This window comes from Arachis duranensis, chromosome 6, assembly GCF_000817695.3.
Source record: "Arachis duranensis cultivar V14167 chromosome 6, aradu.V14167.gnm2.J7QH, whole genome shotgun sequence".
NCBI classification, from domain to species: Eukaryota; Viridiplantae; Streptophyta; class Magnoliopsida; order Fabales; family Fabaceae; genus Arachis; species Arachis duranensis.
In genome coordinates, this window is record NC_029777.3 from 108,638,257 (window position 1) to 108,652,832 (window position 14,576).

At 33.4% G+C, this 14,576-nt stretch overlaps 2 protein-coding genes and 1 long non-coding RNA gene across 6 annotated transcripts; 2 read left to right on the forward strand and 1 right to left on the reverse strand.

The window, feature by feature from the left end:
* The first annotated feature begins 1,015 nt into the window (after positions 1–1,015).
* On the forward strand, positions 1,016–2,454 carry LOC107495742 (uncharacterized). 2 transcript variants are annotated; one of them, XR_001593522.3, is made up of 3 exons: positions 1,016–1,276; positions 1,364–1,601; positions 2,030–2,454. It is a non-coding gene; the product is annotated as an uncharacterized LOC107495742 (long non-coding RNA). The 2 variants fall into 2 exon arrangements; XR_002364465.2 differs by having other exon boundaries at positions 1,368–1,601.
* A 1,344-nt stretch (positions 2,455–3,798) lies between these two features.
* Positions 3,799–4,677, forward strand: LOC110273080 (mitogen-activated protein kinase kinase kinase 20-like). The gene has a single exon (XM_021125955.2). It carries the CDS (start codon positions 3,799–3,801, stop codon positions 4,675–4,677), a length of 879 nt encoding a protein of 292 aa, XP_020981614.1.
* Positions 4,678–7,525: 2,848 nt separating this feature from the next.
* LOC107495889 (uncharacterized) lies at positions 7,526–10,083 on the reverse strand. Of its 3 annotated transcripts, none has more exons than XM_016117104.3 (3): positions 9,832–10,083; positions 8,725–9,310; positions 7,526–8,298 (listed from the first exon to the last, which is right to left on the reverse strand). In XM_016117104.3, the coding sequence occupies exon 3, from the start codon at positions 8,291–8,293 to the stop codon at positions 7,799–7,801; it is 495 nt and encodes a 164-aa protein (XP_015972590.1). In that variant the 5' UTR covers positions 8,294–8,298; positions 8,725–9,310; positions 9,832–10,083; the 3' UTR covers positions 7,526–7,798. The 3 variants fall into 3 exon arrangements, with proteins under 3 accessions (XP_015972590.1, XP_015972588.1, XP_015972589.1); XM_016117102.3 differs by having other exon boundaries at positions 8,725–9,378; XM_016117103.3 differs by having other exon boundaries at positions 8,725–9,383.
* Between the last annotated feature and the right edge of the window lie 4,493 nt (positions 10,084–14,576).

Below are 14,576 nucleotides of genomic sequence, written 5' to 3' on the forward strand. Positions count from 1 at the left end.
TTTATTGAAAAAATGTTAATAAAAAATTAAAAAATATATTGTTTAAAGAATATGGACAAATAAATTTCTAACTAATTTGAATTTAGAGACAATTAGGTCCTGTTCATTTCTAAACCTGACAAGTCATTTTTCGTTCAGAATTGACAAAAAAACACCCACATAGACCGTGTTGCGTCACAGAATGCGTTTGTTTTTGGAGACATGACAGAACATGACACTGAGGACAATGATAATACAATAGAGATACTAAAAAATATTTTTTGTGCATTATGTTTGGTCTTTGGATATGTTATACAAGACACTAATGTAATATCCAGTATTATATTTGGATACATATAGACAACTAAAATATTATATGAAATGACTAAAATAATTCCAAATTTTTCACATCAAATACAAACTAATTTATAAGAGAATAAGAGTACTAGAAGTATAGGAGATTACAAGAAGAATTGGTCTATATTAAAATGATATTGAAGTAATAACGATAATATAAGAAGGAATGAATTATTCAGACTAAGTAAAAAATTCTACAAAAAGAAAAGAGTATCTAAAATGAAGAAAGAAGAAGAACTTATGACGATATAAAAAAGAAGTTCAAATTATAAAAAATAAGAAAGGATAACAGTAGAATAATAAAAAATATCTATCGATAAAAAAAATTTTTCCTAAAAAGTTTTTATCCACCTTTTTAAATTTTGTGTTTATTATTATCCTTTATAAAAGAATGAACATAAAAATTAAAAAATTATCTTAAAAGATAATGTATTCAGTGTCTATATCCTTGTCTTTAAATATTTTTTAAATATTTATTATTTATATCTTTGTATTCTATCTCTAGTCCATGTTCTTGTCTTTAAATACTTTTTAAATATTTGTTATTCATATCTTTATATTCTATCTCTAAAAACAAACGCTACCAAAAAATAAAGATCAAAGTAAATTATTTTTTTTGTGAAAGATCAAGTTGTCATTCTAAACTAATAGACAGGAGTAGATTAGCATTTCACTCTTCATTTGTTGCTAAAAGAGTAAAAGGTTCTCCTTTCCTTTTATATTTTGTCCCTTGGTATTTCCCAATTTACCCTCTTTGTCTGCCTTCCTCCAGCTTCTCTGATGTTGAATCCTAGACTTGCATTGGAAATCATGGAGTTCGTGGGCGCCAAGGTCAGGAAAACTCTTTTTCATGCCAGATCTGCCTATTCTCCGCCTCATAGATCTGTTCGAGCTAGTGTGCCTGAGTAACCGCTATTCAGTACTAGTTCAGCCGCTTCGGGTGAGTTGTTTTTTTTTTTCCCCTTTTTGTAAAAAAGATTTTGGTCTATTGATTGAGCTCATGTATTGTGTTGTCTTTATGCCTAAGGTAGCAAGTTTATCGGCATTTCTTAGTTCGATGGGATCCGTACCTGTGTTGAGGTGACCTAGGAACGGTTATAGAAAGCTGAATCATAAAGAACCCCATAATGCGCTACTTCCAATGACCGAACTGAAAAAGGTTTGTTCTTAACCTGATCTTGCTGTTTTGCTGATGGTATGGTGCTATTCAGAGACAGATTCGAAGATCTCAATACCAAATGCGATACAGTTCCTTTGCTTGATTGGTAAGTTGTTTGTATCTCTGTGCAAGCGTGTGTTCCACATTCATATAGACACAAGTGTACTTGCATGTCCTTCAATTTCTTAGTGATAAAAAGCTTCTTACAACTTTGGAATTTAAGTAATTTGATAATTGAATGGCCTTCTTGGTTATATGTTGGGTTTACTATATAATTGATTCCTTAGTTGGAAAAGGTTGCACATGTTGCCATCACTTCCTGCTTATTCTTTCCCTCTTTTGTTGAGTTGACTTTGTTGTTCATTATTGGGGAGTTTCCAAATATCATATAGTAAACCATGGCTCATGAGAATTTGAATTTGAATAACTTGTTACTTTTTAGCACCATGTTTGTTCAGCATCTCTTACCAATTACCATAGACTCTCTTGGTATTTTGTATGTAATGTAGCTTACACTTATCGTTATCTCTGCAGTTTTAATTGCGATTCGCGCAATGTAGAAGGAGGAAGGCTTAGACACACGTGATGATAATTGATATCAGTTTGTAGCTGGCAAGAGCACGAGGAATGACAAGCTTTTGCTTCAAGCTAATTTAACATTTCAAATGCTTTGGGACTTAATATTTATAGCCAACCATAGCATTTGCTCAGTTATTCATTTGTTGCTAAAAAGTTCTCCTTTTCTTCTTCTTTTTTTCCCCTTCCTATTTTAAAATTGTTCATCAAGAGCTATCTCTTGTAGTGATATCACAAGTCATAAGATGCATGAGATGGAGATGAAAGAGGGAATGGACGTGTTAGATGTGATATATACTATTGTACCTTCTTGATGAGCTTTGGTTTTGTACCGAATCCTTTTGTAACATGTACATATTCAAGATGATGTTTTATTACTCTTTTCACTCAATTTAAAATTTTGTATTAATCAAAAACTCTTTGCAAAATTAGCATCTAGAGCTAACATATAACCCAGCATTGAAAGCAAGAGTTTCCAAATTATATGAGGTTGATCACAAAATTACATCTCTTCATATTTTAGAAGAGAAAAATGATGGAACCAATATTCATTGTCATGTTAGGTGCTTGTTTTTGTTAATAGAACCCAACCATAAACTTTAAACTCTCCTCAGATTCAGTGATCATTTCAATGCAATCACTGAGTAGAAACATTTAAACCAATATGTATCTCCTAAAATTCTTAATATTTGCAGAAAAAAAAAATGGGAAAAAAAACTATGATAGGCACCATTAATGAATACTTTTATATAAATAAAAATCTTTATTTCTAAAAGCACAAAGGAGCATTATTTATCAAGATATTTTTTACGGATAATACATACAGTTTGTCTAATACTTTTTCAGTTATGTTTATTTGGTTTTGAAAATTAAAATATTAATCATAATTTTATGAATATAATAAAATAAATACGTTTATTTTTATTAAATTAAATTAAATCGTTAATTTAAATTATATCTATTTAAATTTTTGAATAATTAATTAGACTTGATAAGTAGATGGATAAATAGATTTAAGAATGAAATATTGGAAATTAAAATACTAGTCATAATTAATCATATAGATATAGTAAAATGAGTACATTTATTTTTATTAAATTAAATTAAATCATTAATTTAAATTATATCTATTTGAATTTTTGGATAATCAAACTAGACTGGATATTTAGTTGACTTTTAAAATTTAAAAGAAATTATGGAGATCATAGTAGACATAAATACCATGAAACAGAGGCAAAGATTCTGAAATTAAATTATCTCTATTTCATAACTTTTTTACTAACAAAATCTGGGTTTAAAACTGTGATAAGATATATTTCACTTTTTATTTGGATTTAAAAATTAAAATTAGTTCAAAACTGTTATAAGATAGAGATATTTCAAGATTTTTAATTTGTTTTTTGATTTAAATTATTCCTACTGACACTCTCTTTATATTTTCTAGTATACATGCAAATCAACTATTATCTTCCCGTTAATAAGATAAACGCCTAACTCGTTCAAGTTATACAAATAATTAATACAAATAGCCACAAGCTATAACTAACATAGTAATAATGAATCCTTAATCAAACACAAAGTTGAGTTGAGAATCCACAAGAAGAGCCAAAAGAACTAGCCAACTGCAGGTATGCAAAAAAAGTTGTATATTCATAAATAAAATTATTTAATCACTGTATGCATGTAACCTTTGATGTTAAGTCAGGAGTAAGAAAAATCAATCCAAGATGAGTGATTTACAATGGAAGAAGCTGGAGATCTTAGGAGCGGGTTCTTATGGCACTGTTTATCTTGGCATTCTTGTTGATGAACAAATACGGTTTCATAGCTTCATTGCTGTGAAGAGCTCTATTCCCAAATTGGCATTCTCACTGAAGAAAGAGGAACAGATTTTTAAATCAGTTTCGGAAGGTGAAAGCGGTGGTTACCAAGAAATCATTCAATGCTTTGGAAGTGAGACCACGGTAGAGCATGGACGTTGCTTTTACAATCTTTTCTTGGAGTATGCTCCTCACGGTTCTTTGGCTGACTTGATCCACAAGAAACCTCTTTCCGAGACCGAGGTGAGTGTCTATGCACGCATGATTGTTAAAGGGCTTTCGCATATTCATCGCAAAGGAATCGTCCACTGTGACCTCAAGCCAGAAAACATTCTTGTGTTTCCTTCATTGGATAAAGAGATTGCAAACTATCAATTGAAGATTGCGGATTTTGGATTATCGAAGACCAAAGAGGAGGAAGTAAATGTTGAGTTGTGGAAGTCCAAGCCAAGAGGTACGCCGTCATACTTGTCACCGGAAGCGTTTTCCGGTCATATTGATGCTCCGATGGATATATGGGCACTTGGTTGCATAGTGATTGAAATGCTCACTGGATTGCCTGCCTGGGGTGAGAGCCCTTTGCTTATTGAGGAGTTGAGGTACTTGGTTGAGCATCATGAACTATCACCCAAGAAGCCTCAGGAAATCGGTTTTTTCTGTCATGATTTTCTGGAAAAGTGCTTTATGAAGGATCCTAGCAAGAGATGGACTGCTGACAGGCTTCTTGATCATCCTTTCCTTTATATCACATTGTTTCATTCATATTATCTTGCAACTTGGCTATGATTGTTTTTCTTAATTAGTTTCGTTGCAATCTTATTTATGGTTTATGTAATTAGAGCTATTCTGATGACATTGTAAGATTGAATGGTTTGGTTTATTGTGTCCCTGTCCAAGGATCTGATGGCTATGCCGTGGGGTTTCTTGGGTCCTTCTTCTCTTTGATGGCTTTGCCGAAAAGGAGTTGGAGTCGGACGGTGTTAGAAAATAGAAAAGTTGTACAAAGTATTGATACATAATGAGTTTGTTCCTTAACATTTATGGTTTGTAAGATTTAATAAACTATCTTAATAACAATTGTTTTGTTTGCTATTTGTGCTTCGAATGTTATCAGTTCTTTCAATTTTCTTTTTCTTTCTTTCTTTTATAATCTTGCTTTCAGTATATGATCAAATCGATAAAACTTGTTGAACCTGAGTGTTCCTCCAAGAGGAATAAGTGAGTGCAGGACATTTTGTTTTTTGATTGAAGTTGTATTATTGAAGTATTGATTTTCTACTTTCATCATAATCTTGAAGCATATGCTGAAGTAGCAGTGGCACGAGTTTATACACCAAAGCTTGCATCATTCTGCACTCAACCACCCTTATGTGCTTCAAATGTTATCAGTTCTTTCAATTTTCTTTTTCTTTCTTTCTTTTATAATCTTGCTTTCAGTATATGATCAAATAATTTAATTAGATAGAAAAATGTCAACCCGTGTTAGGATCAAATTTACTGGTCAAATTTCTTATTAATTGCACCAATTCGGTATTGATTTCCTCAACCATGAAAATTTCGTTGGTTGATCCATTAAAGGTGCTTGATCCATTCATGGTTGCTGTTGGATGAAACATGTGTTAGGTTCAATGACAGAAGAACTCGAAGTTTATGCCTATCCGCAGTTTGTAAACCGCTGGAGGAGTATAACGGTTTATGTATGTTTGGAATCCATAGAACCTCTCTCGCGATTTACATCGTTTACTAAAAAGTTATTTTGGTATCTATTTTGTAAAAGTTGTATTTTGATAAATTTAAAATTCAATTGTTTTATTTTGGTAAATTGCCCAATAATTTATTAACTAGAATCCAGATTTTAAGTAGTATTTTCCAATTGATTTTGAACCCATTCATCATAATCTTGAAGCATCTGCAGAAGTAGTAGTGGCACTGAGTTTGTCCACCAAAACTTGCATCATTCTGCACTCAACCACACTAATGTATCATAATTCATGAATGAAACTGGTAGAATAATATATAATGCCAAGAGGACAAAACTAACATTTTCTTGTTGGTTTTCAAAGAAACTATTCACTTAATCTGTAAAAAAATTTGATGAGTTTTGCATTGAATTAGTAGCAATATTGCGAAATTAAACCACTATCATAACCAAGTATAATTTCCAGGGAGATATATAATCTTGAGAATTATTAATTCACAAGTTCGGTGGAAAGTCGAAACGACAGAAGTAACTTGTGTTTGACCTTGATATGTGAAGCTAGCTCTTTCAACAAGGACTACTCTACAATCAATAAATGATAAAAACAAATTCTTGAAAGCAAAATGAATAAATAAATCAAGGTCAGAAAGAAATGAGCAAATTTTGTTGGAAGAAATCAGCAATCTCTACCATTCTATGATTGACAAAAATACAAATTGAGTTAATTTGGTTGAAATTGATTTTTGGGACCATCCGAAAGCATGACAGGAGAGTAACATATGGAAAACAACCTAAAAGGGTTAAACCAAGATTATTTGCTAAAAACACTCCTAAATTTCCATATGGCGTATACAATGTTTTGTGGCTAATTTCTTATTTACCGGAAGATAAATTGAGAGATGTTAGGTGATTTATATTATTTTAACTAAAATTATTGACCGTTTAATATTTAAATAACGTTTGGGTATACTGAAAATATTTCATATGAAGCAAAGATACCATTAAAATTTGGCGCAATGCATATTCAGTAAATTTAACAATTGATTCAATAGTTTAGTTTAACAAGACGCAAAATTTTTATACTGATTACTGAAAATAAAACTAGATTCCAACAGAATTTATGCAAAATGATAATATTTACTGTCTTACTGATCATGTAATATTATTATTTTTAAATAGTCACAAACTCGCCACCATGGCAAAAGGATGGAAACTAGTTAATTTAATATAAACAGTGATAATTAGGTAAATAAATAGTCAAACTCATTACCATAGCAATTCCCTTTTTGATCATCTTTTTCTAACAAAATTATTCATATATGAATAAACAAATTCATACCAATATATGAAATTAGAGTTGATTTAATTCTAATATATATATAATGAGTTGGACACCAAAAAATATATGTAATAGTCACTTTAATTTTACACCTTGCAGTGAGTGTCATATTTAAAATTTCAAAAATAAAGTTAATACATAACCAACGAAATTATCCTATTGTAGCATGAAGTGTTTGCAGTTTGCCTATGCAATCAGGGTTGCACCTGAGTGCTTGCCAACAAAACGAACTTGGGGTTCACTACCATTCTTGTTCCATGATGTTACCATGTGATATCTCCTTTGCTTCATGACGCAACATTGGACGTGTTGGACGTTTGCATCCAAATTCCATAGCATAGGTAACTTGTGGTACACTATCCCCTTCTTGGGATTTACAATGATACAAGCCCATTAACAACAGCTGCTACTTCCGGCCCAATACAAGAAGCTGAAAGCAATGAGAAAGCAATTGGGCCAGAGAAACCGTTAGCTGAGCAGAGAAACAAGCGTGTGAAGAAGCAACCAGCTTGGATGAAGGACTAAGAGCTGTGAATTGCTTCTTCACACGCTTCACCGCGCTGTAGTCCTTCATCCAAGCTGGTTGCTTCTTCACACGCTTGTTTCTCTTATCAGCTAACAGTTTCTCTGGCCCAATTGCTTTCTCATCGCTTTCAGCTTCTTGTATTGGGCCGGAAGTAGCAGCTGTTGTTAATGGGCTTGTATCATACAATCTCCCCATTGACAACTCGATTATCAGGGTGAACAAGCAAAAAGTCAATACCCGGAGCCAGAAGACACACTTGCTCCATGATGTTCCTGTGTGCTCTCTCCTTTGCTTCAAGGACGGAACATCTCAGATGTTTGACCTCTGCCTCCAAATGGCTCAATTATCCCCTTTGAGGCTTTGATGCTGTTTTCTCCTTCCTTAACTGAGCCTTCTCCTTATTAGCCTCCTTCAGCTTGTTTTCCAGATTACTAATCTTGGCGGTTAAAGTAACCTTCAATTCCTCTAAGGCAGATCTCTCGTTTTCCCTTGACTCAAGGCAGATCTTCAATTCCTTAACTCGGCCTTCTAGCACCATCTGAGATTTGGAGGTGATAGGTGGCTCCAAGCTGCGGCACATATCTTGGGCTTGAAAGGGTTTGGAGTACACATTGGACTCCTCAATGTCGGGGATCAGCACACCATTTTCAACCGGCTTCCCTTTGCCATCCATCATTTTTTGCATTTTTTTCGGAGGTGAAAGTCCTAGATCAGCACCCATGTCCACAAATGAAGATTTCTTTGAAGTTGGAGGTGGAAAGACACCGCAGGCACCTCCAATATTCCCAGTCTTGGGTGGAAGGCAGAGTTTGTCCACTGCAACACCACTTGATGCCATGTTAGCTGCAATAAAGGAGAAAGAAACTCAAGTCAGAAAACAAAGTATATTTTATCGGCTACATTGTGCATAGTAATCAAAATTTTACGCAGCAGGATAGTGGCCTTGGCAGATGATTAAGATTTAAGAGCATAACACTCTCCTTCAGCAGCCGGTACCAAAGAGGCTGAGTAAAAGAGGTACATTATATATATTTTATTTTTTTCTTAAAAAAAAAAGTAAATATTGGTAAATTGAAACATAAATTTGTCAATATTTTATTTAACTGGATTTCACTCCATTCTTGACTTTTTCTCCCTAGATTTCTTTTCCCCCTCTCTTACTAAGATATAGTATTATGGATGTGGTTTAGAAAATTGATATATGCAAAATTGACAAATCACTTGAAAACTGAATAGATTGATAAATAGCTCATCAAAGAGAGAACTCACCTGGGCTTGCACAAACATTGGTTCTTTTTCCATCGACTTTCACATTTTCAACACGGTTGGGAAACGCAAAACTTGGGGATGTCACTGGTGATTGTACTCTCTTTGGTCCTCTACCAAATACCAATATTGTCCGATTGAACAACTTGCGGATTGGCTTTCGAACTGGCTGAACTAATCATGTCTTCAACTTTAATGTACAACTCTATGCACCGTAGCTCACGATTTGAGACATGGAAATCAAACATCAAGTGAATGTCTTGGTCAGAGGTGAGCCAAATAACCCGACTGTCAGATAATTGGGGACCTATTATACCATGCAACTTATATGCCATATGAGATATCTTCTTTCTTCCAAGTTCACCCATGTTCGCCAATATCAGATTCTTCAACTCAAGTAGAGAATCTTGATGATCAGTATCAACATTCATCAAAAAGGATTCCAACTTTGAAAGGTTGCACCACCTACAGTGTCTTCTATATATCCATTGGGATGAACAAGTACAAACATGTCTGAACAAGCCATCTGTAACTCAAGATCTTTTCCAACTTTGGATGATTGTGTGTGGCTTGAATGAGGGAATGAGGCCTGCTTCAGATTTTATAGTAATTTGATGAAGTAAATTCCAACCACAAATCCATGGAACTTTTATCCAACTGCCCTAATAGAATAATGCAATTCGATCATTTCTACTAGTTTTGCACAAAAAAGTAATTTTTTTTAAATTAACTAAATAATAATCTATTGAGTTGGTGCACAAGTTGTTTTACTAAAATACCTTTTATTATATATAATCTATAAAAAATATATTTTTTTGGCTATTTTCAATACATGAACCAAGACCCTGTAGTTAAGTTATAAACAAATTTCATCTCAACTAATTTCAAAATTTATTATTGTTCAAAAACGTGCCTATTGATATACTAGTAATAGCATGTCTAATATAGAGATATTTGATTAATATGCAAAAGAGCCTAAGTGTCACTGAGGAAATTCATCGAACATATGGAGAGCATAATACCCAGTTGCAAAACTCGAACCAGGTTGAGCGAAAATCAAAATGGGGAATGACAATAGCAACATGAATGGAGTGAGTAATTGCAACTAACCTGTGTGAGTAATAATGCGAGGAACCGATGGAAACTTTCGAAGAGCTCAAATTCGCAGAAACCACAAAGAAGGAAGAAGCCACAGTGCTACACAAAGCTTCAAACTTAACTCCATAACTAAGAAGGACACACACTCTCTCTCGGATGAAGCTTTAATTTTGTTGGGATTGGAGCTTCATTTCGTTTCATCTTACAACGAAATGAGTTTGGTGTTTTTCGTACAGAGCTGTAAATTGGAGCCATTTCTTTGAATTTGTGTTGTTTAGCGCGCGCAATAAAAAACAATCAGCACTAAAGCAATAATTAGACCATTTTTTGGGACCCATTTTGTGGGCCTTATTTGGGCCTATGTTCTCATTCCAAAAGCCCATTAGTAAAGAGCTAATAATCCAATATAATATTATACCAAAAAAAGTAGCCAATATAATAATATTTTTGTATATAAGAAAAGGATTGACCAAAACAAGAATGTAAATATGGATTATTGTGAAAAGATCATGATGAATCACGGACAAAAAAATATGTAAATATGTCTAAGGAACACACAATATTGTTGTGGATTGATGTTATGAGGTTCGAGGAATCAATACCGAAAAGAGAAAAGAGAAAAGAAAAATTCACATGGAGAGATCAAAATCTGAAAAAATTTTATAAGTACTTGAATTCTTCAACTATAATAGTTTTTGTAATAACTATTTTTTTATATTTTTTAGCTCATTATATATTTATAGTTGTGCTTTTAGTGAAAGCGTTACCAATTAAGTGTAAATAGAAAATTAGTTGCTCGTATAAAATATATATTAAAAATAAATTTAATATAAATTTAATATAAATTATTATGATATAAAATATTTTTCTAGTAGTTTTTTCTAATAGTTTTTTGTATTTTTTTTGTTTTGGTATCTAGTTTTTTGTACTGTTGATTGAAGCAGTTTTAGGTTTTATAAATTTTTTATATTTTATTTATTTTACCACTATAGTTGAGTAAAGGGGACATGGGTATTTACTTTTCCAGAATCTTTATTCTGGTCAAAGATATTGGCCTACATCTTTCACAGTAACAATGCTTCTAGATAAAGTGAGAAAAGAAAAGAGAAAGAGTTTTTTTTTTCTTTTATTTGTATCATCAGATCATCACAAAACCAAGAAGATGCACAGGATTTTGTTGTGCTGAAGAATCAATCTTTGATTATTTGTAAGTCCTTAAACGGATATTATTATTATTATTAAGGGATCTTTATGTTGTTGTTGTTGTTGTTGTTGTTGTTGTTGTTCATACCTTGATCTAATAAATAAAAGTCAGGTCCAATAAATCAAAAGGCCGACTAATAAAGTGGCCCTCAAATGGTATGTCTGACCTCTTTAAGGAGGTCGGACTTTCACAAAGAGGTCCAGCTCTACTTGACTTAATAAGTAATTGTCTCCGGATATCTCTTCGCTACATCTAGAATAGAGGCCTTAACAAACTCCCAAAATAAAGAGAACGTTTATCCATCAAAAAAGATGAAATTACTCAAGAAAGGTAGTTATTAACTCTACTGTAAATATACTGGCACCACCCAGGTATAAATCACGTTCTCATCTACAAAAAACCTGCTCAAAGTTCTTGCTAATTTAAGTATCAGAGTTTCTTGTAGGTACCACCCCCACCTCCTCGCGAGAAATTCGGACAAGCGGCACTTCGACATCAATAAGTCGAACGCTGCCACACAAAGAGATTTTGACATCACGTTCACGCCCAAACCAACGTTTTAGATAACCCTCGAAATATTAGCGCCGTTGCCGGAGACCTAGAGTACACTGCCTGAACAATGGCGGATCATGAACGCGAAGACGACCATATAGCATCTGAATCTAAGCAAGAAGTTCAACTACAAGACCCTCCACTCGCGCTTCCTCCTCAACCACAACACCAAGGGCCTCACGGGGAAGGAACCTCGGGACAACACCGAGGCCCTCACGGAGAAGGAATTTTGGAAAGTACGGACTATACACAATCAACATTTAGGGTGGATGGCCTCTATAGTCAATTACCTAAAATTTGACGTACTCCCCAAAAATGAAAAGGAGGCCAAAATGCTTGTGAAAGAAGCACAAAATTATACATTGATCCATAATATCCTATACAAAAGAGGGATCTCAACATCCCTCTTAAAGTGCATCCCAACCTTCAGTACAAAAGATCTTAAAGGACGTACATAGTAGTATATGCGAAAATCATCTAGGAGCTCGGTCACTTGTCGGAAAAAGAAAAAGAAAAATCTCAATTCCATGAAAAGTAAAAAACAGAATAATTACCAATTGAATCATTTTACACAGTTTTTTAAGAAATTAAATTTTATTGTCTAATAAAATGAAATATTTTTCATAAATCACAATCATCTAATTTTGTCTGTTTCTCAAATATTAAGATCCTCTAAAATAAAAAATATTAAAGAGATAAAATAAATTAATCACTCTTAAATTAAAATAGTAAGATACACATTTTATGAAGTTACAAAATTAATGATGATTAACCCCTAATTTTATCATTTTATCAACTTTTTCACTTTAGAAGATCTAAATTTGTTTTCTAACGACTATTTATATGAAAAATAATTTTTTATTGATGTGATATGAAAATCAAATCCTTTTTAAAAAGTACTAAAGAAAGAAATAAATGCCTACAATGTTTTTTAATGGGATAAGTACAATTTTTCTCTCTAACGTGGAAATTTATTTCATCTCTAACCTTTTTTTGCTACAAAATAATCCCCAAGGTTTTAGTTTGTTTTACAATCGTCCTTCGGACGAAAATACCCTTCCCCCTTCACCCCCAAAATCAACCAACCTCAGCAGAAAAACCTAAGCACCACCACCACCACCATTATCATCATGGTCATCATCATCATCATCATCAGAACAACAAAATCAATCAGGAATCCAAGTTAAATCAGAACCCACCACCACCACCACCACCACCACCACCACCATCAACCAAAAATAGAACATCAAACAGAAACGGAAGAACAGCAGAAGCAATTTTCAGCAATTCAATAACAGAAGCTCAACAACAACAACAACAATTCAACAGTAATTTTCAGCAATTCAATACCCTAAAATCAACTAACAGAAAATTAAAATCCAACTAAACTAATCCAGAATCAAATCAAGCATCTAACACTAACCAAAAACAGAAATTGAAAGCAAATGATAACTGGATTATGAAAATAGAAAACAGAAAAGAGGGGACAGGGAAGGCAGTGGTGGAGCGCCGGTGGTCTGGGCATGACAGGAAGGGGCTGGAGGGAGGGGAGCGGGCGGCGGTGAGCTCTGATTCATTCTGTGACAGGGATTGAGGGAGGGGAAGCAGGGATGCTCGCTGGCGGTGGTGAAGCAAGTGAGCTCGTCCCCCTTCTCTATGTGTGTGTGTGCGCGCGCGTGTGTGGTTTTTTCATTTACAGGATTAGTATAACAGATTAAATTCGTAATAAAAAATGTCTGCATCTAATAAACATTAAATACATGTAAAATAATTTTAGAAAATGTGAAAAAGACTGACACTTATTATATATTTATTATATGTTTCAATTCATATTTTTTTAATAGATGAAGAGTTTGGATATGATGTGAAACTGTAAATTAGATCCTCACAATAATAATAATAATTAAGTATATATCTAAGTATTTGTTGTAAAAGAAATAAATAAGTAAATAAATAAATAAGGAAGATATAATATAAAATAAAGAAGTATTGATAGAAGACTCTAATATTAATATAATTAGTTCAATAGAAATTATTCATATATTATAAATAGTAACAAAAGAAAGAGAGAGAGAAACTATTCATAAAGAATAAAGAGAGAGAAATATATTTTAGTGATATAAAGGAAGAGAGAGGATTTTATTATTGCTTGTTGTGTGTGTATTGCATGAGGATTAGCCTCTTATTTATAAGCATACAGAAGGTAACATTTTCAACCTTCATTAAATTCAATCTCTCTTGAGAATGGACATCCACCTATTCAATCTTATCACAACACTCCCCCTTGGATGTCCATTTAGGATTATGCCTCGTTAAAACCTTACTAAAGAAAACCCAATGGGAAAAAACTTTAGTGAAGGAAAAAGAGTACAATATCCTTTGTGATGGGACTGCCTCATTAAAAACCTTGTCAAGAAAAACCCAATGGGAAAAAAACCTGACCAAGGAAAAAAAAAAGTACAGTCTCCCCCTCTTGCCGACATTATTTTATATCTCGAAATCGGCGCATCCCAATCTGATGTACCAATCTTTCAAAAGAAGATTTTGGGAGTGACTTTGTGAATAAATTTGCCAAATTATCACTTGAGCGGATCTGTTGGACATCAATTGTCCCTTGATTTTGAAGATCGTGAGTGAAGAAGAATTTGGGAGAAATATGCTTTGTTCTATCACCTTTGATATATCCGCCTTTAAGTTGAGCAATACATGCTGTATTATCTTCAAACAGGACAGTTGGAGCTATCTTCTGATCAATCAGTCCACATGATGACATGATATATTGGATCAAACTCCTTAGCCAAAAACACTCGCGACTTACTTCATGTATCGCTAGTATTTCAGCATGATTAGAGGAGGTTGCTGCTATCGTCTGTTTCGTGGACCTCCATGATATAGCTGTTTCACCATATGTAAATAGGTATCCTATTTGAGATCTCCCTTTATGTGGATCAGACAAGTATCCGGCATCTGCATAGCCAACTAGTTGTGACTTGGATCCATA

Excerpts from the sequence above, each read along its gene's own strand:
- LOC110273080 (XM_021125955.2), top strand. The coding sequence starts at position 3,799 with ATGAGTGATTTACAATGGAAGAAGCTGGAGATCTTAGGAGCGGGTTCT.
- LOC107495889 (XM_016117104.3), bottom strand. The coding sequence starts at position 8,293 with ATGGCATCAAGTGGTGTTGCAGTGGACAAACTCTGCCTTCCACCCAAG.